This window comes from Sapajus apella, unplaced genomic scaffold (genome assembly GCF_009761245.1).
Source record: "Sapajus apella isolate SASKATOON/1434 unplaced genomic scaffold, GSC_monkey_1.0 scaffold2, whole genome shotgun sequence".
In the NCBI taxonomy this organism is placed as follows: Eukaryota; Metazoa; Chordata; class Mammalia; order Primates; family Cebidae; genus Sapajus; species Sapajus apella.
The window spans coordinates 41,554,871-41,581,488 of NW_022436942.1; the positions used below are offsets into that span (position 1 = coordinate 41,554,871).

General features: G+C 39.3%; 1 protein-coding gene and 1 long non-coding RNA gene across 7 annotated transcripts in view; both read left to right on the forward strand.

Moving 5' to 3' along the window:
• Nucleotides 1-2,229: 2,229 nt before the first annotated feature.
• TMTC2 (transmembrane O-mannosyltransferase targeting cadherins 2) overlaps nucleotides 2,230-26,618 on the forward strand; it is a 444,929-nt gene continuing 420,540 nt past the window's right edge. For 4 of the 6 annotated variants that reach the window (XR_004274687.1, XM_032296952.1, XM_032296962.1 and 1 more), the window contains exon 1: nucleotides 2,230-3,000. Coding sequence is in view for 4 of the 6 variants with exons in the window: in XM_032296952.1 (XP_032152843.1) it covers nucleotides 2,918-3,000 (83 nt within the window). In the remaining 2 variants the exon portion in view is untranslated. The remainder of the gene's footprint in view (nucleotides 3,001-26,618) is intronic. The other 2 variants (XM_032296943.1, XM_032296988.1) reach the window with 1 other exon arrangement.
• On the forward strand, nucleotides 3,007-9,706 carry LOC116564037. Its single transcript, XR_004274696.1, has 2 exons — nucleotides 3,007-5,286; nucleotides 5,431-9,706. It is a non-coding gene; the product is annotated as an uncharacterized LOC116564037 (long non-coding RNA).

Here is a 26,618-nt window from a genome sequence, read left to right on the forward strand (position 1 = left end):
GTGCACAACGTGAAGGGGGAGGAGTGGTCTGGGCGAAAGGAAGGCTTGGCTAGCCATGGCAAGAATTAGTTTTATTAGCTGTATAACAGGAAGTTGTTGGATATTTAAAAATACAACAGAAAGTTGTGGAACATTTAAAAATCGGGGATGTATAGGTTTTCAAAAGGAACTTCTGCCTAAAGTTAAAATTGGGGAAGGGACGAATTGCAGTGGTAGAAGTATGGAGACCACTTAGAGGGCTACTGCATTTGTGTATGCAGGAGAGGTGAGTGGATCACTTGAGGTCAGGAGTTTAAGACCAGCGTGGACAACATGATGAAACCCAGTCTCTACAGGAGATGAGGGTAACTGGGCTGTGGACTCAAGTAGTAAAGACGTGATAAGATGTGTTTTGGAGGCAAGTGTCTAGGTTTTTGTTAATAAGTAAAATGAAATGAGGAAGCTAGAAAGCATAGTAATAATGACATACTAGCTAACACATTTTTTTGCACTTTCCAGGTCCCTTTTAAGTGTTTTACCTATGTTAACTATTTTAATACTCACGATAGTACTCATAAGATAGTACTATCATTACCACCGTTTTACAGATTAGAAAACAGAGTCACAAAGAGGTTGAGTGACTGGCCAAAGATCACCCGAATAATAATAGCAGAGTATGCACTCAAGCATAAACATCTGATTCCACAGTATGTGTTCTTTCTTCAGTGACCAGATGCATATTTTATATATACTATACATATCTCAGCATGTAAGTGCACTGGAGAGACAGAACATCATGACGGACTGATACAATTTTCAAAATTTGCAACAGTGAGACAAGGTTATGGGGAAAAAGGGTAAAAGATCACTTCCTAACTGTAAAGATGTAATTTCTTTTATTTTTGTTCACATATATTTGTCCAGGGCACAAAAAATGTGCTACTGTGGATGGCATAATAGGTATAATCTGAATAAATATTCATCATCTTATCTGTGTGTATCCAATACAGATTTCTCAGATTTCCTTGTGAAATCAGGAAGATACGCAGCTTTGGTCTACAGAAGCCCAAACCACGGTACTTTCTTTTCAGGCCACTGCCGGACACCCAGGGGGCTAAATTTCTTGCCACAGTTTTGGAGAGCTTGCTGGTTAGGTGCTGCTCTTGGAACCAGTCGGCACGCATGGAAAAGACCTGTCTTCCACACCTCGTGGTTACTATGCAGCAGGGGGCGCTGCAGTAGTGTTCATTGCGGTCCACCGGAGCCACTCCCCCGGCCAGAAAGGCGAGGAGCCGGGAGGAGGTGTGTCAGGCAGCCCAGGGTCCTCCTTAGTCTTGCAACGTTAGTACCCAGAGCTTGTTCTACACAGACCATTCTACACCATATTTCATCATGTTGGATGCTTTCCATCCATTCCTGCCTCCGAGCGGAAAGGAAAGGCATTATTAGCTTCCCGCCTAACTAGGTTGAAGCATAGTGCTGTACCGGCTTGCACTAGAGGTTTTCTCTCCTCTGTGTTCTCAGGGTCAACCTGACAGTCCCCCTGAAACCACGAAGGGGTCCCCGGGAAGCCGCTGAAGGGTGTATGTGTCTTTTTCCCTTTCGGGGATCCTTTCTTTTTAACCTAACTGAAGGAGGGAACATTTCTCTCCCTATGCGTCTTTCCATTGACATTGGGACCAACCTTAGGCTAAGAGTTGAAATCCTCTCTCCTTCAAGCTAAGTTGCCTCCAAGCTCTCCAACACGACCTCCACCTGCCCCATTTAGGCTCACACACCCTGTGCGTAAGAGATCGCCCGTGTGTTTGTGGCAACCAAAGCTGCAGCAGTGGCCAAACCTGTTCTTCCTCTCCCAGGCTCAGAACTCTCTCCAGCTGACCGGACTTACGCCTGGCAGCTCTTGGCACACGCAGCGCTGTGGCTGAGACTCAGCTGTGCCAGGCGCCGCCAGGCAGCAGCGGGGCAAGCGACCACCTCCCTCTCGGCCTCCTTTCCCCGGCTTCCCCTCCCAGGCCGCACTGTAGCTACTCCTTTGGGCTGTCTTCCAGCCGTCGCCTTTGGGTCCCGGGGGCTTTCCAGAGTGAAATCGAAGGTGAAAGAAACAAGAGGGCGGGAGACGGGTAGGAGGAGCTTCCAGGCCGGGGAGGGTGGGAGGCGCCTCCAGCCTGTGGGGCAGGGTGGGCGGAGCATTCCGGGAGGATCTGGGTGGAGAAAGGGGCTGGGCCAAGCCGGGATGGTGGGTTGGTCACGCAGGCGCGGGGGGCCGCGTCGGGATCCCCACGCGGGAGCTTCTGGAGTCTCCAGCCACCGCTTCTCACTTCATTGGAGAAGGGAGCTGGGGTTGGGGCCGGGAGGGAGCTAATAAACAGTGAATGTGTAGCAGCCGCCTTGGCGGCTGGAGTCCGCCCGAGCGACACCGGAGCAGTGCGCCGGGGAGGCGGCGAGGGGAGGCGGTTCGCCTCGTCCCTCCCACCCGCGCCTCTTTCTCTCTCTTCCTGCAGCTGGTCCCAGAGCCCGGCTCGGTCTGGTCCCTCTGCCCCATCTCGCACCCTTCCACCTCCTCCGAGTCCCAGTCCTCACCTAGGACGCCCCAAACTGCCATGGGTTAGGGTGGGGACCGCGACCCGCGCGAGAGACCAGCCCTGCGCTTCCGCCGGGGGACGCGGAGCCCGAACGCCGCTCGCCGCTCGCGGGCGCCGGGTATGGGGAGTGCGGTGTGAGCCCGCACCCGGGGAGGACGCAGGAGCTGCGGAGCCGGGCGCGAGGAGGAGGAGAGGAGTCGTGGAGTGGAAGGACCCGAGGGAGGGAGGGTGGGGAAGCGAGAGAAAAGTGAAGCTGGGAGGAGAAGGCGGCGGAAGGTGGGGATTGATGCTTCTGTTTTTTGTTGCCGCTGCTGCCCTCGCGCTGGGAGCCGAGCCGGAGGGAAGGCGGTGGAGAGATGATTGCAGAGTTGGTGAGCAGCGCTCTGGGGCTCGCCTTGTATCTCAACACCCTGAGTGCGGATTTCTGCTATGATGACAGGTAAGGGGCCGAGAGGAAGGGGCGACGGGCTGCAGGGGGCACACTCCGAGGTGGCTCAGAAGCTTCCCGCTTTAAGGCTCGAAGTGCGTCTTGGAGGAACTGGTTCAGCGCCTGATGGTTCGGGCGACACGTAAACATTAACACCTAAAGCAGACACCGGGGACGTGAGCGCGCCGGGCGGGCCGAGGGAGTTTCCGTTCCTAGTTTGCAGCAGGTTCTCTCCTTTGCTTCTCGGCTGTTGGCAGACGCTTGAGTTTCTTAGCGGAAATCCCGGCAATTTGGGAAACTGTTTAATGAACATATTAAATAAAAAAAGTCTTAGGTATTCCATGTTGCAACAAAAGCCCATTAAATGATTTTACATCTGGGTTAGGAGGAAGCCACTCCTGGATCCCTGATAGATCCTCCCCATCCCGTTTCCTTTTATTGATGGGACACTTTTATTTCCCGAAGTTAAAACACACATTTGATAGTTGCCAAAATTGTGGAAAGAGATCGTTCTCTGCTTTAACTTTCCCTTTTAATGTGTACAGACTTTTACTTTGAGCCAAAATAATGCTGCTGATGGTCTCTCCCGCCTCCCTAGCCTCCTTCACCCATTCTTGGGGCAGCACTTTATAAAAGCTTCGGCTTTCATTTCTGTTTGGGACTTGTACATTAGACGTTAGTGATTCTTTTGTGCTAATTGGAGAAGACGCCCTAGAGACTGAAGTTGTCTTCTGCATTTAGGCTAGTTTGGGTGGCTAATGAGACCTGAACTGTATTGTCAAAGAAACTGCATCGATTTCTGGAAAATGTCACAGTTGTATTGGTGTCTCTACCCATCTTTTAAACGTTATTAGTGTTTAGAAACTGATGAAAAGCTCCTATATCCATTAGGGAAAATTGCAATTTGTGTCTTTCCGGTGCCTTAATCTGATTACAATTAAAACAGATGCATAATTAAAATATATTAGGGATAACAGCACGCCTGGCCAAACTTATTAACCGTCCTGGGGTGTTTCATGCTCCATTGAAATTAAACCATCCAAAAAGTGAGCACAGATTTACTTTGACAGCTTTTCAGCAGCCTCTCTGGGCTATGGAAAGTGAATGGATCCCCAGGGTTAGGGCGAGGCAGTGAATGAACTTAAGCAAAGTGGTTGATAGTGAGGGGAGGCGAAGACAGAATCCTCTCCTGGTCGTAATTAGCCACATTCTGTACTCTCTGGCGTGCCCATTTTCCTGCTAAAAGGAGGTTCACGTCTCTTTTAAGAAATCATCTGATAATAGGTACCAGAACATCCAGCAAACCCGTCTTAATGCATTTTATGTAGAGCCTATCAGAGGCTAGTTGATAGAGAGCCACTGTTAGACATACATTTTTTCTTAACTTTTATGCAGCATACTGATTTTAGCAACTACACAACATGCTCTGAGAAATGGTCTGTAGGAGCGAGGTGAACTTCTGTTCTCTCCAATTTTGTGTAATGGTGCACCTGCTATTTCCTGCATATTGGTGGGAAAAGCCCTTGCTTCCAAAGATGGGTGACTTTTTACTAAAACCAGCTCAGGGGTCAGTATGGGCAGTTACTGGCTCTCTTGGGGGCGGTTTGAAGAGTAAGCATTTAAACCAAGAATAAAGAGTTTATTTAAAAAAAGAAACTTAACTATAGTAATGCAACCTCTTGTAGAAACTGTGATAAATCAAGTGTTCCTATTATATGCCTTTGTTAATTGCTATCTAATCGTTAAGAAAGTACATATCAGTAGAACCATTCTTTAAAAATCAAAGCTGAATTTGGATATACATTTTTCTATAGGTCTAATTGTTCTTTGCTCTTGAGTCATCAGTTAGAAGTGTTAGGACTGGACTTTGTAACTTGGAAGAATGGTGTGAGTGTAATGATAAATTAGTTGTGCTTTGATGGTTGGCAGTTGTAAGTTTTTCAGATGCAATAGGTTAGAGTGTTAAAATTTGTGACTTCCATCTTGTAGCTACATAGGTAAATTGAGTATGATTATTTGCCCATATCATTTTATTGATAGCATGCTCAATGTGATACATAGTTTATATTGATATAATGTTGAGGACCTATAAGTGTGAATTATATTTTGCTACAAATTGAAAAGTGTATTTTACACTGACTTATTAGCAGAACTCCATATGCAATCACATTCTTAGAATGTGAAATCTTAAAAGTAGCAAACTTTGTTTTTTTTATCCTAGAAATTATGAGACACATAAATAGGAGCACTGAACTTATTTGTTGTATGCACAGCCTGTTCAAGTGATTTGTTGCCAAGGTACGCTATAGATTGTGGCTTTTCTGATATATTTTCTAGCTAACTACTGTAACTCACTGTTATGTGAAGGGGGAAGAGAACTGGGGAGCCAAGTATAAACTGAAGGATGATGATAATTTGTTTATTTCCACTACTCCATTTCAGATGCAAAGATTCATGTTTAAAACGTTGCTTAAACTAGATCTGTGGATTCTGCTGCCCCCCCGGGAACTTTTGTGCAATACAGTTCTATAAGGAGAGGACAATGCTGGAAGTGAAGGGAGCAGGCTTAAGGGAGATGGCTCTTATTCCTGACTTGCTTCACTAAATCATTATTGCTGTGGTACTTCTCAAAGTTATCATTTCTTTTAAATATAGTGATTAAGTTTACTTTATAAACTATATATAATTTCTTTCCGTGTTTGATGTAGCTTGGTTGAAATTAAATGGTAACATGAAACTTTCTTTCAGCAAAATCAATTTCTCTATGGTAAAATTTAATATTTCACAAGTGTTTCTGTGCTAAACTTAAGAATATGCCTCTGATGTGATGAAACAAACAGTGGAAGAGAAGAATTCATAGTATCTGATGAAAAATGGTGTATGGTTTCAGCTTCATCCTCACTCCCCTTGCCTTCAATCTAGTATTGAATCTTAAGTTGTGATTAGAGGAAAATTGAAATTAAAAATATGCAGTTTTTTTTAAGTGATGTTGTATGATTCTTTAAAGGATATTCTCTTATTTTCTGAAGAAAATTTGGTGTTTAGGTCAGTGGAAAAACTTGCTGACCCAAACTTCTCTGCTTTCTTATATGTTTGTTGAGTTTGACATGACATCATTTTTTCTTATCCTTTTTAATAACACTATTATGAGTTTCTTATGGAGATAACACTATGAGAGGAGTCAGTTTACTTCAAAGCAGACAAAGGTAAACAAACCATAACTGTTCCAAACTTCAGAAGTCTGATTTCCCTTTACACATGTCATCTAATTGGTGACATGCGCTTTTTATACATAGACAAGTAAATAAGATAATGCAACTTTTACATGCTTTAAATCCTCACATGAGTAAAATAATGTATTAGTTTGTAAAGAAAGACAATTTGCATGTTTGGAAGTAGAAAATGTATTGGTGACTCCTCTGAAAATTTTTCTTATTGCCCATTTTGCATGTGTTAAACCCAATGATCATTAATTTTACCTATAGGTCTCTTAGCAGTAATTGTGCAGTAATTTTTTGAAACTTGGAGAAATAACTACAAGGTAGAAATATCTACTATGGAATTAAAAATACATCAAGCTCTTAATAATACACTCCTAGTTAGCTTTTCATTTGTGTATAAATGTAAATCTCAGTTTTTAGAAACAGTTAAATTTTTCTTTATAATGAGTTTGATTAATGTTACTTAAAATGAGGAAATGAAATTTAAGACATATTAACACTTTTTTTTAAAAAAAGTGCATTCTTTCTAAAGATATTCAACTATTATTTTTGCTTGATCTTTTAATGTTATTGTTAGTTTGGATTTTTGACCTGGTATGATAGGAATCCCTTGTGAAATAATCACTCTGTTAACTTATCTTTAAAAAGTTCTCTCTAATAGACTTGTCTTTGAGCAATCTGACATTGTTATCTTAAGATTCCAATATGTGTAACTACTGAAGGCAGGCCTGGTATCAGTAAAAAGCATGTTTAGAAAGAATTACTATATAATTAAGTAAGAGAGAAGCTCTCTTTGTGTAGGTGATTGTCTTATCAAGTTATTATTATAAGAAACCACTGTGTACAGGAGTATTGTCTTACTCTTCAGTTTCCTTCCCAGTTTGCACTGGAATACAAGTTAAGAGTTTAGAAATTATTTTAGGTGGCATTTCATTTTTTTTTTTTTTTTTTTTTTTTTTTTTTTTTTCCCTAAGCATCTAGATACTGCATAGAGAACAAAGCATTTCATTTTCTAGCTAAATTTTGGTTGTTTAGACAAATTTATTTGGAAAGAGTTCATTTTGGTTCTTTGATTAAGTATATCTCATCAGTAAATTAAAATGAGGTGAAGTCAGTATGAACTGCTTTACCTCCGTTGAGCCTGTCACATGATGTTTATCATAGTAATTGACCCACATACAGGCATTGAATGGACATGTGCAAATGCCGTAGGGAAAATTGCCATCTGTCTCTTAGTTGTTTTCATACACACATATACATGCACGATCATTAATTTACATTTACATTGGTGATTCTATGGCCTGTTTTGTCATTTGCACTTAGTTCTTCAATGCTAATGTGCCCCTATGGTAATACTAAACTCTCTTCTGCTGTAATTTTGAAATAGCAACAACCTTTTGGATTCTGACATGCATTAGGAGCACATTCAGTTTGTCTTTCTAATCGTTTTGTTGCTGCTCAGCACACTGAAAGCAATTTTTAAAAATACCTGTAGTGGTACAGCTGTTTTTCATAGGCTAAAGGTGCATTAGCTCTAAAGCAGGCACCTTTTTAATATTAGGAAAGGACAAAGTTTACCCTTAAGGCCCTCGAAAAATCTGTGGCTGACAAACCTACTTTCTTACAACTTTATTATACGCATCTGAATTTTGTGCCTAAAATTTATTTTACTCATCTAAATTTATTATACTTATCTAAATTTATACTCGAATAAATATTGGTTCTCTCTCAGGAGCATAGTATTGTATCAGCTTTGGATACTTATTTTAATGGCTTCACAAAAGTGACAGGTGTAGCAGCCTCCAAGGAAAGGAACAGTGGGTTATTGAATGTAAAGACCTCTCCTCTATAAATAGCTGACTTCATTTAGGAGCTTAGTTTGTAACAAAAGTCGAGGGATATTTCAGCAGGACTGCATAGCTTCTATTTTTCTTTGGGTGAAAAAGGCATACTATTGTGAATAATTGCTGGTGTAATTGCATACAGTGCTAAATAGTTTCTTTGAAGATATGATTTGTATGTGCTTTTGAGGAATAAACTGTTATATTCCATAATTCGCTGATTATGAATATTACTAGATATGGCATTCTTTGTATATGTGGTGCGTAACACAACTACAGCATTGCTCACCTTGTTCACAAGCATCACACCAAACATGGTGCTTTCTTACCTGTACTTCAGCAGGTACTGTACAGGGTTTGAATCTGGGAGTCTGATGATAGATCTATAAACATGCTGATAGGTTGACCTTTGGCTGGTGGAATTCCACTTGAATTTGTCTCTTTATTGTTACCTTTTAATTTTTTTACTCGTGCTTATTTTTATTGATACTCATCCTTAAAATTTTTCATTGGGACTCTGTTAGCTTCTTTTCTAAAACATTCACTCCTGAGATTCATGATTGGTACTTTGGCTTGGCCTTATTTTGGGTCTGTCCTTACTGGTGCTTTATTCATACACGCGGAAGCTTTGGAATGCCTTTTCTAAATGCCTTTCCTACGCTCAGTTGTTTTTCTTCGATGTCTGAATTCTTTGGACTGAGTAGATTTGCCTCAACTGGTCATAGGGATTAAAGATTTTTGCTTCAAAGATTTTTGGCCTTATTTTCAAGGCAGTTAATTCCAAAAAGATGCGGCTCTACCAAATTTCTATCGCGCCCTCTTCTCTTTTTTCCCTGTTTACCTTTTCAATCACATTTGTCAGTTTTTTTGATACCCAAGGTTTCTAAAATAAAAGGTATAAATGTTTGTTTCAGTCTTTTAGAAGCATTTTGGGATTGGTTTTTTGGGTTTACAACTTTGACTTTTTTTTTTAATGCAGGTAAATGGGAAACAATTAAGGAAACTTATCTATGTAAACCAGAGAATTTTGAAAAAGGTGGAAGTACTGAAATAATTGTTTTCAGGATTCTACATTAAAAGTTTATTATCATTTTTAGAGTAGTTTATTTTATTGAAGGACATTCATAAGTTCCGTTAATTTGAAAAACTAGAGATTAATGTTTTAAAGATGAGATAGAGGTTTTGATTTATGCATGCCTAAAAAATTAATATGGAAAAGAGATGAGAATCGAAAATATGAACTTCGGATTTAGATTCCACTTTTGTGGAATTAAATGAAATTAAATGTGTATTTACTTTCTTCGAAGGTTATTTCTATACCACATGGCTTGAGGGTAGTGCCACTGTATCCATTTTAGACATACCTTAGTATTTGGCAGAGGAGATGCTATTTGCTTATGATGATTCGATATAGGCTTTTGTTTCTTGATTTCTTTGCTGGGGCATTTTGTTATGGTGGAGTGAGACCTGGTATGAAGCGTGGCACAGCATGTAGTTATAGTTAAGGTGACTGTCTAAATTACATGATTTCTGAAATGAAACACACGTTAGTACCCTTGGAATAGCAGCTGTATGTTAGGTATTGCTTTGTCTTTGATGATTAATCTTCATTTTCGTGAAATTTATTTTAAAAGTATTCCTCAGGAGCTTTAAGTTAAAAAAAAAAACAGGTTTAGTACAGGCATATGATCACAGCATATGATAAAAACATTGCCTTGTGGTAAGGAAATTGATTGAGATTTAAAACTGAAAAATTCACGACTTTGGATAATGAAAATGCCCTTTTCCTAATTGTGATTCCAGAGATTATTGATTTCCGTAGAAGTAGACAATTTTGACCGTACTAGCCTAGGAATTCTCACTTGACATCATTTAGAAGTATTTTAACTTCAAAGGATGTGTTATTTGCTGAAGAGTGGCCACTGGGGCGCAATATGGCTCTTGACATTTTGAACAGTGTTAAATGATGGGACTGAAGTATTTCAAACAGCTATGTTTCAACATTGTTTAAAAATCCGGTGGGAAGAATGGCAGTCCATATAACCCTGCATACTTGGAATTCTTTGGTTATTAATTTGAAGTGCAGTTCACAAGTTTATTTCTTACATAATAAGTTTTTTTTTAAGATGAATAAGGCTCATAAAATTTTTACAGCTGTGTCTCGTGAAGTTTTGTTTTCTTTTTTTGGTTGCATATATGTGTTCTATAAAGACACTGAAAGGATGCAAACTATTGCCTTGCTTTTTTTTTTGTTTTGACATTAGCCAGTTAGGTCATAGATCTGTATGAAGGTCATTGTTATAAAGCATAGTGTTATTGAGCTTCTATTGTAAACCCAAAATTGTAAAACTAGCCTTCGAGAGAGGCAGATAAATGAAAATACTTTGTGAAAAAGTAAACATCTTGTTTTTGTTAATTTCCAGTTTGTTCCACAATGAAAGCATGTCTACCCGGTTTTATTTTCTGTTAGTTGTGTCTCTTGGATTAAATGGGAGTCAATAAACTCTGAAGTAAGGCTGCTCCAGAGGGAACAAGGACTTACTGGATGTCAGTGTATGCAGAAGTGACATCCCTGCAAATTGTGTCCTCTGTGGGGGGTGCTTTAGGTGGTGGCTATAGAGTTTACATTCATAGGCTTGACTGCTTTTCAGTTTGGGGAGGACACTTGTCATTACAGAACCATTCCGAAGAAGGGGCTTTCAAGGTAGGGTTGACAGCTGTAATTAGCCTACAGTGGTTCCTCTGGGACATTTCTCACAGTTTTGTAAATTGGTTTTTGGCTACTTCTGCCTTCCTATCTTCAGCTTTAAGAAATATAAATACTCAGCATTCTGCCTTCAATTGTAAAATGTCTTAAGGTAGAATAGCTGGGTCCAGATGTTTTGTCAAGTATATTTCCTTTAGAACAAGTTTCTTCTTTCCTGACCCAAATAATTAACTGTACGACTGTTCTCCCAAAGCAATTGAAAAAAATCTCATTTTGACAAAGCAAGCTGCTTATGACAAATTTTCCAACTAAAATTTGCAGAAGAAAAGTTCTCAAATGATGAAGTTGTTTAATCAGGCAAAAAGACATTTTTATTTGCAGAAATAGGCCCTTTAGAAGGAGGCAATTATTTATAGCTGATGGAAAACACTGTTATACCTGAATTCATTTGGTAAACTTTATTTAAAATAGGAAGGTTATTCTTGTTATTCTATTGAAAGAAAGAAAATATGGTACTGAATCATGTCACTGATTTATATTAAAGAAACAAAGTTTTATATGTTAACCCACTCTTACAAAGATATATACTGATTTAACCAAAGAAAATGAATTTGAGATTAATAAAAATCTTTTAAAGACACCAATGTACAGCTTGAAATCAACTATAGTGTACCATGAGTATTTATTTAAAATAACCTATTAAAATGACTACATGGGTGGGCTTGGTGGCTCACGCCTGTAAACCCAGCACTTTTGGAGGCTGAGGTGGGTGGATCACAAGGTCAAGAGATGGAGACCATCCTGGCCAACATGGCGAAACCTTGTCTCTACTAAAAAAAAAATGCAAAAATTAGCTGGGTATGGTAGTGCGTGTCTGTAATCTCAGCTCCTCAGGAGGCTGAGGCAGGAGAATGGCTTAAACCCAGGAGGTGGAGGTTGCAGTGAGCTGAAATCTTGCCACTGTACTCCAGCCTGGTGACAGAGAAACAGAGCGAGACCCTGTATCAAAAAAAAAAAAAAAAAAAAAAAAAAAAAAAAAAAAAAAAAAAAAAATGTGACCACATTAGGATTGCTTCCTTTCACCTCTATATTTTAGTTTAAATTTACTTTTTTCTTCTTTTGTAAACTGATGTTTTTTGGCTTTTATTCTATATTGAACAGAGGGTGAAATCAGTATTTCAAAACCTCTTATATGTCATCAGCATAAATAATGTACTATTTCTAGGAGAGAATTTTGGTAGCTACTTTTCAATGTGCTCCTGGCATATGTTGAGGATGCCTGGGGCTGGCAAGGAGTTTTAGACCCGCTCCTCTGATAACTTGCCTCTCTGGATTCATACGGACAAATCTTTTAACATGCAATGTAAATTCAAATTCCCAGTTTTTTGGCGCTAGAAACATCTCCCTAAAGGGATGCTGAGATGGGCTTCTTCCTGGCTCTCTTTCTATCCATCTATATGTATATGTTTCTATTAATAGATCAGTGCTGCCCAAATTTCAGCCACTGTGGGAAACACATGGACTTGTTAAAAATACAGATTTTGGCCAGGTGGGGTGGCTCACGCCTGTAATCCTGGTACTTTGGGAGGCTAAGGCAGGCGGATCCTGAGGTCAGGAGATTGAGACCATCCTGGCCAACATGGTGAAACCCAAGCTCTACTAAAATACAAACAAATTAGCTGGGCGTGGTGGCACATGCCTATAGTCTGATCTACTCATGTGGCAGATGCAGGGGAATCGCTTGAATCCAGGAGGCAGAGGTTGCAGTGAGCTGAGATCAAGCCATTGCACTCCAGCCTGGCTACAGAGCAAGACTCCATCTCAAAAAAAAAAAAAAAAGAAAATGCAGATTTTGCATTACTGTTATTTCCAGCTACAGCAGATGCTGAAAATTCACCGACCACACTTGGGGTAGTAAGGCTGAAGTTCATTTAAATGCATTACAGATAAACAATCTAAACATGGTTGAGGATAAGGTGTCTCTGTTGGATATGAGTTTAGCCAGTTTATTTAATCTATATGTCATTTTTCTTACTTGTTCAACAGTGGCATCTTTAAATTGATCCTATGAGATTGAGGTATTCAAATTTTGAAAAGGTGGAGAGCCTGTTGAAATTCATTGAGATGATGTCTATTTAGATAATCTGTCACCATCATATAAAAGAGTGTCGTCTTCTTTGTAATATGACTGTGGGGACAGATATCGGATTCTCATTTTGACATATAAACGGATATGCAGTTGCCTAGGGCTTATGCTGGAACAGGTACTGAGGCCTAAACAGAGTCTGTAGAGTCAGTGTCTTTATTGGTTTATGCTTTTGTTGAACAACCCATTTTGAGATTTGGTTTGCATTGCATGAAGACTTTACAGATTTCAGGCAAACAGCAAAAAATAAGAGTCTAGGGTCTTTTCATTTCCTGATTAGTTAAAATATTAAAATACTTTCCTATAGGAAAGTAGGAAAGATAAAAATTATTAGTGATTATTCTTGGTGACATTCAGGCACCAGGTGATGCTCTTCAGTGAAGGTATCTAAATAGGTTTAGAAATGCTTGGGTCTGTATGACCTTTTAACCTGGTGCACTTAAACCTTAGCCTTAAGGCACCTTGGGGGATTTTTGAATAGGTGAATGCACTATATTTGAACTTTTAAAGTCCTAGTTAATAAAAACCTTTTTAAGGAACTTGTTCTAAAATGAGTTATACTTTTTACTTTTTTTAACAAAATACTATATGTACTGTCTAGTAGAGGCAGGGTTGTGAACAAATGCTGGACCAAGATAAAAGATTACAGTTTTAGTCTTGAAATACGACTATACTAGAAGTACTTGAGCTGTTCAGCGCTCGTGAACTCAGCATTTTAATTGGACAGGAAACGAAAATAATAATAGTAACTGCCAACCACAGAGTGAGACTCCAATGAAGTAATATGATGAACGTTCTCTGTGGTTTTAAAAAGCTGCATGGTTATATACTTAGCTGTGGAGTGGTTGGACCAGAGGTTGAATGACTTGTTTGATCACTGTGCATTGAATACAGTTGTCCTGCTTATCCTTGGGGGATTTATTCCAAAACCCCTAGTAGATGCCTGAAACTGAGGACAGTACCAAACCCTGTGTATAGTATGTTTTTTCTCATATATACATACCTATGATAAAGTTTAATTTACAATATAAAGTAGGCATACTAAGAGATCAATAACAATTACAAAATAGAACAGTCATAAAAAGCAAGACCCACTACTCTTGTGCTTGGAGTTGATATCAAATAAAGATTACTTGAACACAAGCACTGTGCTACCTTGTCAGTCGATCTGATAACTGAGACAGCTATTAAGTGATTAATGAGCGGGTAGTGTAGACTGCTGGATACACTGGACCGAAGGATGATTCACACCCAGGGTGGGATAGAGGAGGACGGATGGCATGCGATTTCCTCATGCCACTCTGAACAATGTGCCATTTACAACTTATGAATTGTTTATTTCTGGAATTTTCCATTTAATATTGGGCCATAGTTGACCATGGGTAACTGAAACCATGGATAAGGGGGGACTAGTGTATCTCACTCTCATCTCCCCTGAGAACAGAGCTATGCCCTACTTCAATGTTGTTGCTGACTTTTTCACTGGGAGTCTGTGGTTGAGCCCCTGCTATTTGAGCTACTATTGAATGGCCTGCTCCATCCCCCATGCTCCGTTTCTGCGTTTACTCTCTATCCATTCCTGTAGCCAGCAGTTTCCAGTCTCATCACAAAAGCAGTTTTTGTTCTCTTCATTTCTTTTCTGTTGCTTTTCCTATGTTTCTAGTCACTGTACGTGAAGGCTTATTTTGAATAGACATTCTGGCCAATCTGAGTGCTTCTTTCCTTCTGCAAAGTAAACCGACCAATTAGAGTGCATCTGGTATAAATAGTCTTTGGTACTTTGGTTCTGCTTGGCAGAGCATATTGTTACTGGGTACTCATGTTCTCTCTCCTCATTGACGACCCTTTTTCTTTTTGGAGGACGTTCATATTCAGAGTAGTTCTGGCAGCATGGCGATGAGGAAAGCCGTTTGTCAGATGAGCTGCAGTTTTTGCACTGAAGTGTTTGTGTCAATCAGTTGTATATCAAGAATTTGCAGTAAGTTTTGTTTAACACAGGTGCAGGATGGCAACATCTAGTAAATTAGCCTGGTTGTACATTTTGGGTAACAATTATAAAAAATGTCTTTCAGAGTTTTTCAAACAACAAGGTGGCAAAGAGTAAAGATCATAGAATTTTGGAATCAGATGGTCCAGTGATCTAATCCCAGAACTATTATAGCCAGCCCTCCACACACCTGGGTTCTGCATCCCTGGATTCAACCAACCATAGAGTGACAGACAATATTTGAAAAACAGAAATTGTGTCTGTACTGAACATGTACAGATTTTTTTATTGTCATAATTTTCTAAATATAGGGTGACTATATTTATATGGTACTTATATTAGGTATTGTAAGTAATCTAGAAATGATTTAAAGTATATGGGAGAATGTGCATAGGTTTTATGGAAATGTGACACCATTTTATATAAGGTCTTTGAGCATTGTAGACTTTGGTATCTGCGGGAGGTCCTAGAACCAAGTTCCCCACAGATACTGGGGGGTGACTGGTTGTGCTAATGGTGTTATTTTGATAGTGTTACTAAAACTCCCTTATCCTCTGTTCCCTCTTGTATAGAATAAGAATAGCAATACCTACTTAATAGAGTTGTTGGGAGAATTTAATGAGGTAAGTTATGTAAAGTACTTGGAACCATATCTGGTGTCTAGGATATTTACTAAATATTTCTTTTAAATTACTTGTTAATGGTATTGTTGAATAGCTTAAAAATCACTAATAACATCTGAAACTATTATAGAGCATTTAAAGATTTTTCATAAAAGCCAATATGCAAAACTTAAACTTACTTCTGCTAATAGTTAACTTAGTATTTTGGGTAGAATTAGGGTAACTGAAAAGATTTCAGTGAACTATAATAATTAGGTAATGATTTTGTAATTTAATTTTTATCCTGAATTTCAAGTTTGGAGAAGTGATGTTGAGATTTTACCATTATACACACACATAGGCACCCATATAAGCATGCATGTACATATATACAAAGTTTGCCAATAAAGTATTTGCATGTATAGTTAATTAAATGTACATGTGAAAAACATTATTAGATGACTTCCATGTTCTTTACCATAATTGATTTTCTTCTTTTAAATTAGATAATATTATACATAGGAATATGTATTAGTCCATTTTCATGCTGCTATAAAGAAATACCTGAGACTGGGTGCTTTATAAAGAAAAAGAGGTGTAATGGACTCACAGTTCAAAATAGATGGGGAGGCCTCAAAATCGTGGCAGAAGGTGAAGGAGGAGCAAAGGCACGGCTTACATGGAGGCAAGCAAGAGAGTGTGTGCAGGGGAGCTGCCCATTGTAAAACCATCAGATCTTGTGAGGCTTTTTCACTATCATGAGAACAGCATGGGAAAAACCTGCTCCATGAATAAATTACCTCCCACTGGGTCCCTCCCATGACACATGGAGATTATGGAAGCTACAGTTCAAGATGAAATTTGTGTGGGGACACAGTCTTGCCATGTGAGAGTATATAGAAAGTTACGATTTTTTACCATGTTGTAAGAATGATTTTGTTCTACAGTGAGTATCTTAGGTAATGACATATCTTAAACAATGAATATTACAGACTTGGTTTGTATTGGAAAATATTGTGTTAAATTGACAGCCCACATCTCAGGAATACTTTTATGTACTGTTTGTTTTACAGTGAGCAGCATTAAATATAAAAGCTCTGTTTGAATCCTTTTCTGGGAAGCTTGTTCTCACTCATTCCCTCATAGTCTTTCTAGGACCTACAATGTATATTAAATTTATTTGTAAGTGATTCTCTACTTAAGAATATTAATTTCCTAATTAAAACAGATCTTTTACATGTTTGCTTAACATTTTTTTAGGGATTCCCTATATAAAGAAAATATGTATTACCTTAAAATAGTAACAATGTTTTCTTTCCTCTTTGCCTCTGTTTCCTTGAAAGAGAAAGAATTCAACTCCCAAAATGCTGGTAAACTAAATATGCTGAAGGTGATCTATTATCAGAGGGAGTATGGCTTTATTTTTAAAATCATGGTTGTTCTGATTTCCCCTGCCCCACCCCTGCCCCTTCTAGATTAAAACAGGTCACAATTTTATAATAATGGGTTTGGGTCTGTTTGCTTAAGAAATATAGTTGAAATTGGCCATTTTAGAGCAATTAATGTTGGAAGTAAAACATTTGCGATATTGCCACACTTACAGTGGAAAATGAGCAAAGTAATATGACAAACCATACCAACAAAAGATATTTTACCTCAGCCACTGTTATTATTCATTTCTTGCATGTTACCTTATTCTCACTTGGAGTGTTTACTCTGTTCCTACGGATGACTAAATTCTAACAGCAAGTGGCAAGCTCCTAAAAAGAACACTTTTGGTTCTTACTGGATAGCAGCCTAGTTTTCTTTGATCCACATCTGTTCTTCGGAATATTTTTAGAATATTCAGGTGAAAATTTACCCAGTATCTTAATGAACCAAATTCTGTTACTGATGGGTTAAAAAAAATCAGTCATACTATTTTTAAGTTGTTAATGGGAAACAAGTACATTTTGCAGGATGGCTCTCAATTCTCTGGAATTAATTTACGTTGGTGTAAGAAACCAATCATTCAAGTTTTATTAAACATGCTTTTACCAGGTGACTTTTAGAATTAAACAGAAGCAGCCAGGTGTGGTGGCTCACACATGTAATCCCAGCACTTTGGAAGGCTACGGGGCAGGATTGTTTAAGCCCAGCAGTTTGAGACTGGCCTGGGCAACGTAGCAAGATTCCATCTCTACAAAAAATAAAATAGCTAAGGAAAGAGGATTAGGAGCTTGAGACTTGCCTGGGCAGCACAGGGAAACCCTGTCTTTATAAAAAATAAAAAGTAGTTGGGCATGGTGGTATATGCCTGTGGTACCAGATACTCAGGAAGCTGAGATTGGAGGATCACTTGGGCCTGGGAGATCGAGGTCGCAGTGAGCTGTGATTACAGCACTGCACTTCAGCCTGGGTAACAGAGTGAGATTCTGTCTCAAAATAATGATAATAATAATAATAATAATAATTAGCTGGAGTTGGTGGCAGGTGCCAGTAGTCCTGACTACTTTTGAGGCTGAGCCCAGGAGTTTGAGGTTACAATGACAACGAGCAATGATCATACCACTGCACTCAAGTCTGGACCAGCCGAGTGGGGACCTGTCTCTAGAAAATAAAAGAACTAACAAAAGACTAGTAATTGGATTTTTCTACTTTGGAGTTGGATGAGAAGGTGTAGTTATCTATTATGGTGGGAGAAGGTGAAGTATGACATCCCTATAAATTAACTTGGTGACATTGAGAGAAGTGGACTTGAAGAGGATTTTGCTTCTTCCTTGCTGATGATACAGCGCTTTCCTTTTATGATATAGAGGAAGGATCATTCTAGGGAAAATTGGATAAACTTTATCTTTGTGGGGAGAAAAATGATGCACTGTAATGAAAGATACTTTCTTTTTTTTTTTTTTTTTTGAGATGGAGTCTTACATTGTCACCTGGGCTGGAGTGCAATGGCGTGATCTCGGTTCACTGCAGCCTCCACCTCCGAGGTTCAAGTAGTTCCCCTGCCTCAGTTTCCCTAATAGCTGGGATTGCAGGCATGTGCCACCACACCTGGCTAATTTTTTTTGTAAGGCTAGTCTTGAATGCCTGACCTCAGGTAATCCGCCCCCCCTTGGCCTCCCGGTGAGCTGGGATTACCGGCATGAGCCTCCTCGCCTGGCCAGATAGTTAATTTTGATTGATGTCTCTGTGAATTGGAACCAGAGCATCAAATAAGCTTTTGAGGTAACATCAAGACATGTTAGGATGGAAGTTCTCCAGATTCACCTGTCTGTAGAAGTAGCTCTATGGTGTTTCTAAAATAAGCCTCTAGGATATATTTTGATTATATATATCCTAGAGTTTTGGCGTGTGTTATAAAATAGTGGCTTGTTTGTGTGTGTGTTTTTAATGCTATCATCATAGTAAATACCTGTATGCTTATCTTTATATACTTAGAATTTGAGTTCTGATAATTTTTTTTTGTGTGGGAAGTGGAGATTACAGGCATGTGGTACCATGCCCAGCTAATTTTTTGTATTTATAGTAGAAATGGGGTTTCACCATGTTGATCAGGATGGCCTCGATCTCTTGACCTCGTGATTCACCCACCTTGGCCTCCCAAAGTGCTGGGATTAAAGGCATGAGCCACCGCGCTGCCCTGTTTTTATTTTTTCTTCTGTCATTATTTATGAAAACTGGTTGAAAATGAAGTTAAAAGATTTCCTATAAATCATAAGATTGGAAAGAAATACTATTTACCTTAAAACTTTTTCTGAATAAAAATTTAAACATAAACCAGAACTTAGCTTGAATTTTTTTTTGAAGCATCTTTGGAAGCATATATAAAAGTAGAGTAAATGCATCGAATGTAGCTTACCTGCTGCATTTGAAGAAAATTTTTTGTGTATGTCTGTAAGCTATTTGTATGTTTTGAAACAGTTTACTGGAATAGACTAAAATTGGTAGAAACAGGCATAAGTAACTCTGCAGCAGTAGTTGTATTGAAAAACGGAATGGTAGTGTTTCTCAAAATCTTGAAGAAATGGAAACTAGTGAATTTTTTTTGGTAAAATATTACTGTTTTTTGGCCAGGTGCAGTGTCTCATGCCTGTAATCCCAGCACTTTGGGAGGCCAAGGCGAGTGAATCATGAGGTCAAGAGTTGGAGATCAGCCTGACCAACATGGTGAAACCCTGACTCTACTAAAAATACAAAAAATTAGTTGGGTGTAGTGGCGGACACCTGTAATTGCAGCTACTTGGGAGGTTGAGGCAGGAGAATGGCTTGATCCCTGGAGGTGGAGGTTTCAGTGGGCTGAGATTGTACCACTGCACCTCAGCCTGGGAGACATAGTGAGACTTTGTCTCAAAAATGAACAAACAAACAAAAATTATTGTCTTTTGTTCACTTAAAGAAAATTATTTCTACTTTAAGGATTTTTGTTCCAGGAAATTATTTCAGTTGTAGCTAATTCATTGGCACTGTTTACTAACAAATTTCTGTTCTCTATCAAGATCAGTATTAGAAAAAAAGTGTATGGAAATGGAGAAAGCAACACAAATTATAAGATGATAATTGTCCTTATAAAGAAATCATGATATGAAAAAGATATTTGCACATGCCTGTTTATAGCAGCACAATTCGCAATTGCAAAAATGTGGAACCAACACAAATGCCCATCATTCAACGAGTGGATGAAGAAACTGTGGTATATGTATATGATGGAAGACTACTCAACCATACAAAGGAATGAATTAATGGCATTTGCAGCAACCTAGATGAGATTAGAGACTGTTATTCTAAGTGAAGTAACTCAGGAATGGAAAACCAAACATCGTTTGTTCTCACTTCTAAGTCTGAGCTAAACCATGAGTATGTAAAGGCATATGAATGACACAGTGGACTTTGGGGACTCGGGGAAAGGGTAGGTAGGGAATGAGGGATAAGTGACTATAAGTTGGGTGCAGTATACACTGCTCAGGTGATGGTTGCACTAGAATTTCAGAGATCACCACTATCATTCATGTAACCAACCACCACCTGTTCCCCAATAACCTGAGTTAAAAATATTTAAGAAAAGATAATGTCCTTATACACATGTCAGTGAAAAGACTTAATTATATTTGGTAAGAACACTGTATATTGTTTTGTTGTGTATTCTGAGAACTTATGTCAGAAGCTAGAAATGGCTACTGTTATCAGAAGTGATGGAAGGAAAGGAAAAGTAAGGGTATGCTTACCATTTTGGGTAGTCTGATTTCTGCATATTACAGTGTAAAAATATGATAATTCTATTCAAAATTTTGGAGAAACATTTGAACTTTGTTTATTTTAAATTCAAGAAACCAGCTCAAATAGGCATTGGCCTTTGAGTTAAGAGTGGTAAGTCATTCTTATCTAGAAATATGCTATCTCCCGAGAAAGCATCAGTGTGGGATGCCTTCAGCTCATGTCATCCCCTCTTCCGTTAGGAAGCATTTGTAAATGCTTAGCTGCGTCAGGAACCATGTTAGATACTGGGGCAGTCCTCTGAAGAGGATGTGGGACATAGTCTCAAAAAGCTTAGGATCTGGAGGGGTGACAGCCAAGCAAACAGACAGCCACTCTAAAATAGAGACATGCTTATGGCTTAAGTGAGTACATAAGAGGGGCACTTGACCCAGACTGGGAGGGAAGGAGGCACTTGTGAGAAGCTTATGCTTGAACTAACTCCTGAAGAATAAGTAAGAATTAGATTAATAAAGATGAGAGAGAAGGCCGGGTGCAGTGGCTCATGCCTGTATTCCCAGCACTCTGGAAGGCCGAGGCAGGTATATCACCTGAGGTCAGGAGTTCAAGACCATCCTGGCCAACATGGTGAAACCCTGTCTCTACTAAAAATGTAAAAATTAGCTGGGCATGGTGGCACATGCCTGTAATCCCAGCTGCTAGGGAGGCTGAGGCAAGAGAAGAGCTTGAACCCGGGAGGAGGAAGTTGTGGTGAGCTGAGATCGTGCCACTGCACTGCAGTCTGGGCAACAGAGCAAGACTCCATCTCAAAAAAAAAAAAAAAATGAGAGAGAAAGAGAGGAATATTTGAGGAGACATATGTAGGGAGGGAAAAGCTTGATGTCCAAGAACAGGGCATAAAGCTGGAGGAGAGGATGGAGGGAGGGAGGGAGAGAAGAGAGATGAGTTGATAGGAGCCAGATCACCAAGGGCCTTGGGTTCTCTGATAACATTGAAACAATTGTCTGAAGTGGGATAAAATCCAACACAGAGAGACAGGTAGCTATTATAGGATTATATCGGCTCTATAGGATTATATAGGCTGTATAGGATTAAATTGGAGGATTTGTATTGTCAGTGGTGATTAGTATTTTAAAATGTTAAAAACAAGGGTGAAAATACATTTGGATATAATAGAAATGGAAAGGTGGAGAAAAGTTGACCTCACTTGGTAATTAGCTGAATGTGGAGGATCAAGGGGAAAGAGTTTTAAGACTATTCTCAGACTTCTGTTGGACAAGTGAGAAAAAAAGGAAACACATATGTAGATCACTTTTGGGTGAAGGGAGATGGAAAGACGTGCCTACTTTCCTTAATGAGTAGGGCGAGAGGTGAAAAGTCAAAACATCTCTGCTCACAAATGCGTATTGTGTGGATGCTTCAGAGTTTGGCATGCCTGTGTTGCTACTTTCAATTGGTGCTAAAACTTTTGTCATTGCACCTTTATTTTTGCTAGCATATTATTTATTTTGATAATGAAGACTTGGTTATAAGTGATTGTCTTAATATGTTTGAGCTGCTATAACAAAATACCATAAACCAGGCAGCTTGTAAACAACAGAAATTGATTTCTCACAGTTCTGAAGGCTGGGAGGTCCAAGATGAAGGTGCTGACAGATGTGGTGCCTGTGGAGGCTCCACTCCCTGCTTCATGGTGGCTTTTTCTGTCTTTACATGGAGGTAGGGGCAAGGGAGTTCTCTGGGGCCTGTTTTCTATGTTCATGAATCCCTTAAATGAGAATTTCATTCTGATGACCCAATCACCTCCCAAAGGCCTCACCTCCGAATACGATCACGTTGGGCATTAGGATTTAATTTAACATATGAATTTTCTAGGACACATACATTGTACTCTTGTCATTAGCAGTGACATGAGCACAATTCAGGGGAGGTGGAGCCTGTTGCTTGTTTGAACCAAAGAGCTGTAATGGGGCCATGGGACTTCATTTCTTTCTTCATCTCTTGGTCTGGCTATGGTGATCTTCATGATGAGTGACAGCCTAGAGTTCTCTCCCTAGTTCTCTCTGAAGTGCTCTGTGAAGGACTTTAGTTATTCTGACCTGGGGAATGGTGGAGGTACTTTGTCTAGGCCAAGGCCTTGTGCCTGCACTTATAGTCTGGCATATGAGTGGAAAGGAGGCAGATTTGTCTGTATGACACCATATAGAATAGGTTCACCAGCAGGAAACGGGCTCTGTTAGAAGGAAGGGCAAGGTATTCTTGGAAGAGGGGAGGATCACAGAGGTCCATGAAACCTATGAAGTCCTCTTCTGTTCCATTCTCATTACCCTTGACAGTTGAGTAGTATCTTGGTTTCAACTCCATCGTAAATCCAATCTTTGAAATCATGTAGGCACACAGAATTATGAGGTGGTCACCTACAGGGGATAGATGATTCATATAGATGTGTGTGCACGCATGTATGTTTGTGTTGGACTATTATCTGTCTCGAGGGTGAGCATCTTATGGGCCAAACCCACCCTGCAGTCTGTTTCTTCAGAACAGCCACACCCATTCATTTATGTGTTGTCCGTGTCTGCTTTCTCTCTACAAAGGCAGAGTTCAGTAGTTGTGACAGAGACCTTGGGGCTTGCAAAGAAAGCCTAAAATATTTACTATCTGGCCCTTAACCGAAAAAGTTTGCCAACCCCTGATCTAAATGGAAACACATAATTTTAAAACTCTTCTGGCAAACTTACTGATCCCTGAGAGCACATCTGGACATTCTCAGGGGTTCTCCAACCACAGTTGAGAAACACAGGTCTACGATGTAATTGTTAGGAGTGAAAGCTCAAGGTCGGACTTCGAGATGTAAAATTTTACTGACTTCCCTTTCCCCGAGACCACACTACAGTGAGCACTGTCTGTGACTTTTGCAGAACTTGGCAATCATGCTGCTTAGGGGAATGCACTAGCAGTAAGTGACTAGATGGCACGGACCCCATGCTACTACAATCGTTACAGGTTTTGTCCCCACTAATCCTTCTATCTGAGTGTGCTGGCCAGCAGCGGTTTTCATGCAACTTAACTCCTTGTGTGCTGGTCCCATCAGCCCCTGTCATGTGGTCCTGGCAGTCCTGTTTAGCCTGCAGGAAGTGCCTGCTGTTTCATCTCAGAATGGCTGCCTCTAGGATGCTGCTGTTGCTGTTTGTTAACCTGGGTCCCCTCTGCCTCTGTAGCAGCAAGCCTGTGTTTCCAAGCAGTTGTTTCCCAGCTGTCTGCTGCATGGTTACATTGTTTCAGGCTGTGCTTCAATGTGCTCTCCAAGTGTTTTGCTTGACCTCCTCATGGGTAACTGCCTTGCTTTAGCTCAGTGCTAAGCAGCTGTTTGGTATTCTTCTGGTATCCATTTTTCTCATGTGGTCAGTCCACCAGTTCTGATTTTCTGAGACTGAGGTTTTTGACACTTGCAAAGTGACTCTGCATCATTGCTGGGTTGGTGACAGCCTCGTCTTCTTGCTTTTTTGTTCTTTGGGCTACCCAGGAGGCCCTTTGATAAAATGTCATTAACGTACTGCTGTGATAGGATTTTTTTTCTTATTGGCAAGAAAAAAGGTCATGTTTTTGCCGTGATCTGGATTGCCATCTTCTGTACTCTTTGAGACTCCCCATTTGTCAAATGGTTTGAATGTGGTTGTCCTCAGGTAGGAAAGTCAGTGTCAGGACCACAATTGCCTACTGCAGAGTTATAGCTGATTCTTGTATTTTTCAGGAATGTTAATTTATGTGGCTAGAATCTTATAAAACAGTAGCAATTGGCTTCGCAAAATCCTTAGCTGAAATGTTGGTTTGCAGATTTAAAATAATACATGGATTAATTGAGTGGGAAATGCTGCCTTGGATACAATTTTTAATAGTGAATTTGAAAAATGACTAATTTTTACATGCACGTGAAATGAAATCGTAACTCCTGACAAGTAAATGGAATATGTTTTAGTGGACAGCTACCTTTACTTAAAAACAAAACCCCCAAAATCTGCTAATTGGATTTTCAGTAAGAGCTTATTAAAAATTCTTAAATCAGAAACCAGATAGTAAACAATTTCTGTAAAAGCAGATTTTTAAGTAGAGACATTTTGACCTGGAGCTAGTGAATTGAATGAAAAACAAACAAAAAGCTAGGAGAGACATATTATATCCAATGTATATTATAATATTTATTTAAAGGGTATCATAATACTCTGAGTTTGGGGTAAGTTCAATCCTAATGTTAATGTTTATGAGTAAATGTGTAATATACATGCATTTCTATGCAGTTCACTACTTGCCACAAGCCAAAGAAGAAACAATCAATTTACAAGTAACACAGAGGCAGTAAATTTGTTGGTGGTGATGTTAGCTAGGCCTGTTGTAATTCCATAATTCTGTAATTTTTTTTTTTTTTAACCTGCAAGTGGTGAATTGCTGATGTTGCTGGGAGCCAAAGATATGGTGATATGTGAAAGTGTCCAGGCAGCGCTTACATTATGTAAGGCTTGGAGGTATTTTGATGTCAGTAAAATATTTCATGGGAGTAATAGGAAAATGTGTACTGTTGAAGTCATATCCAGAAAATTCAGAGTTTATGTAGAATTTTATTTCCCAGCTCACATTTGAGGTTTACAGGTTTTGCTTAGTGTGCTTGGTGCGCCTTGATCAATTGAGACTCAGTTCCTCTCTGGCGGGGGTTCATGTCTGTGTCCAGACATCTTATTGACTGTACTCTAATCCCAGTGATCATTTTGAGCTGTAGTTAAGAAAAACATGGCTTCCAACATAGATGCCTTGTCTTCTCCAACAAAGATTTAAGCTATATTGTCACCTCCATTTTAGTCTTTTCTCTTTAGATCTGGCGGTCTTAATTTATCTGCTTTGCTTCATGATTGTTGTAAACAGGTATAGGGTGCTGTCTTGCCATCTAGGCAGCCCAGTAATTCCATCTCAGGTCATTCCCAGTAACCTGTTGGATACTTACATGAAGATCTGAATGAATGGTGATCATTATGAACATGATAAATGAATAATGAATTAAAAGAGAAATATTTAGAAGTTTTATCACTCTCCAGGGAATAAGGCATTGAGAAAATGGGGTACTTGTTTCTTGTTGAAGAGAAGAGAAATCAAGTATGGGTGAATCATCGACTAATGGGTATCCTTGGGTTTATTCTCAAGTCTTTCACTTTTTGGCAGTATTCTAGAAGCAAGTTAATGACTTGACTGAAGCTCGGTTTGCATGTGTGTGAAGAGGACAGTAATTTCTGATCTCATAGGGTTGTTAAGAGCATGGAATAGAATCCAATTCAGCTTCATATAGCTTTATTTCTCATGTAATCTGTCGGGCACCACATTTCTGGAATGTCGTGTAAATAATGAATCATATGACCTGTGGTCTCAAGGATCTCACAAACCTGCTGGACAGATATTAGGTATTTTGGTTTCCTACATGACATCCAAGTTCATGAATTTTTGGAATTCTTTCCACACAATTCAGGATACACACAACCTCTGGTAGGAAAAATGGATATTTATGAAGATCCTGTAAGAAACAAGGCAGAAAATTAGAGTCATTAGGAATATAGAAATAAAATAGTTCTTGGGCTTTCACCTCTGTAAACTTGAGTAGTTTGGCTAAGTCAGTAGTTGGAAGAGTGGTGAGGTCAGAGGTCACTGTCAACTTCCAGCAGACCCCAAAGCTTACAGTTACTTAATAGAGGATCACCTATGCTAACAATGTTGGGATTTTTTTGTTTGGGTTTGGGTAAATAATTATGTACATTCAGGGCTCTTAGTACTGGGTAGCTTATATAAGTCCAAAAATATGATTGTTAGCCTTGCCTTTTGATTAATAAAATGGGGGAAATATGTTGTTTAAAAAACCAAAAAGGTCAAGAAACTATTTGAAAATCAGGCAT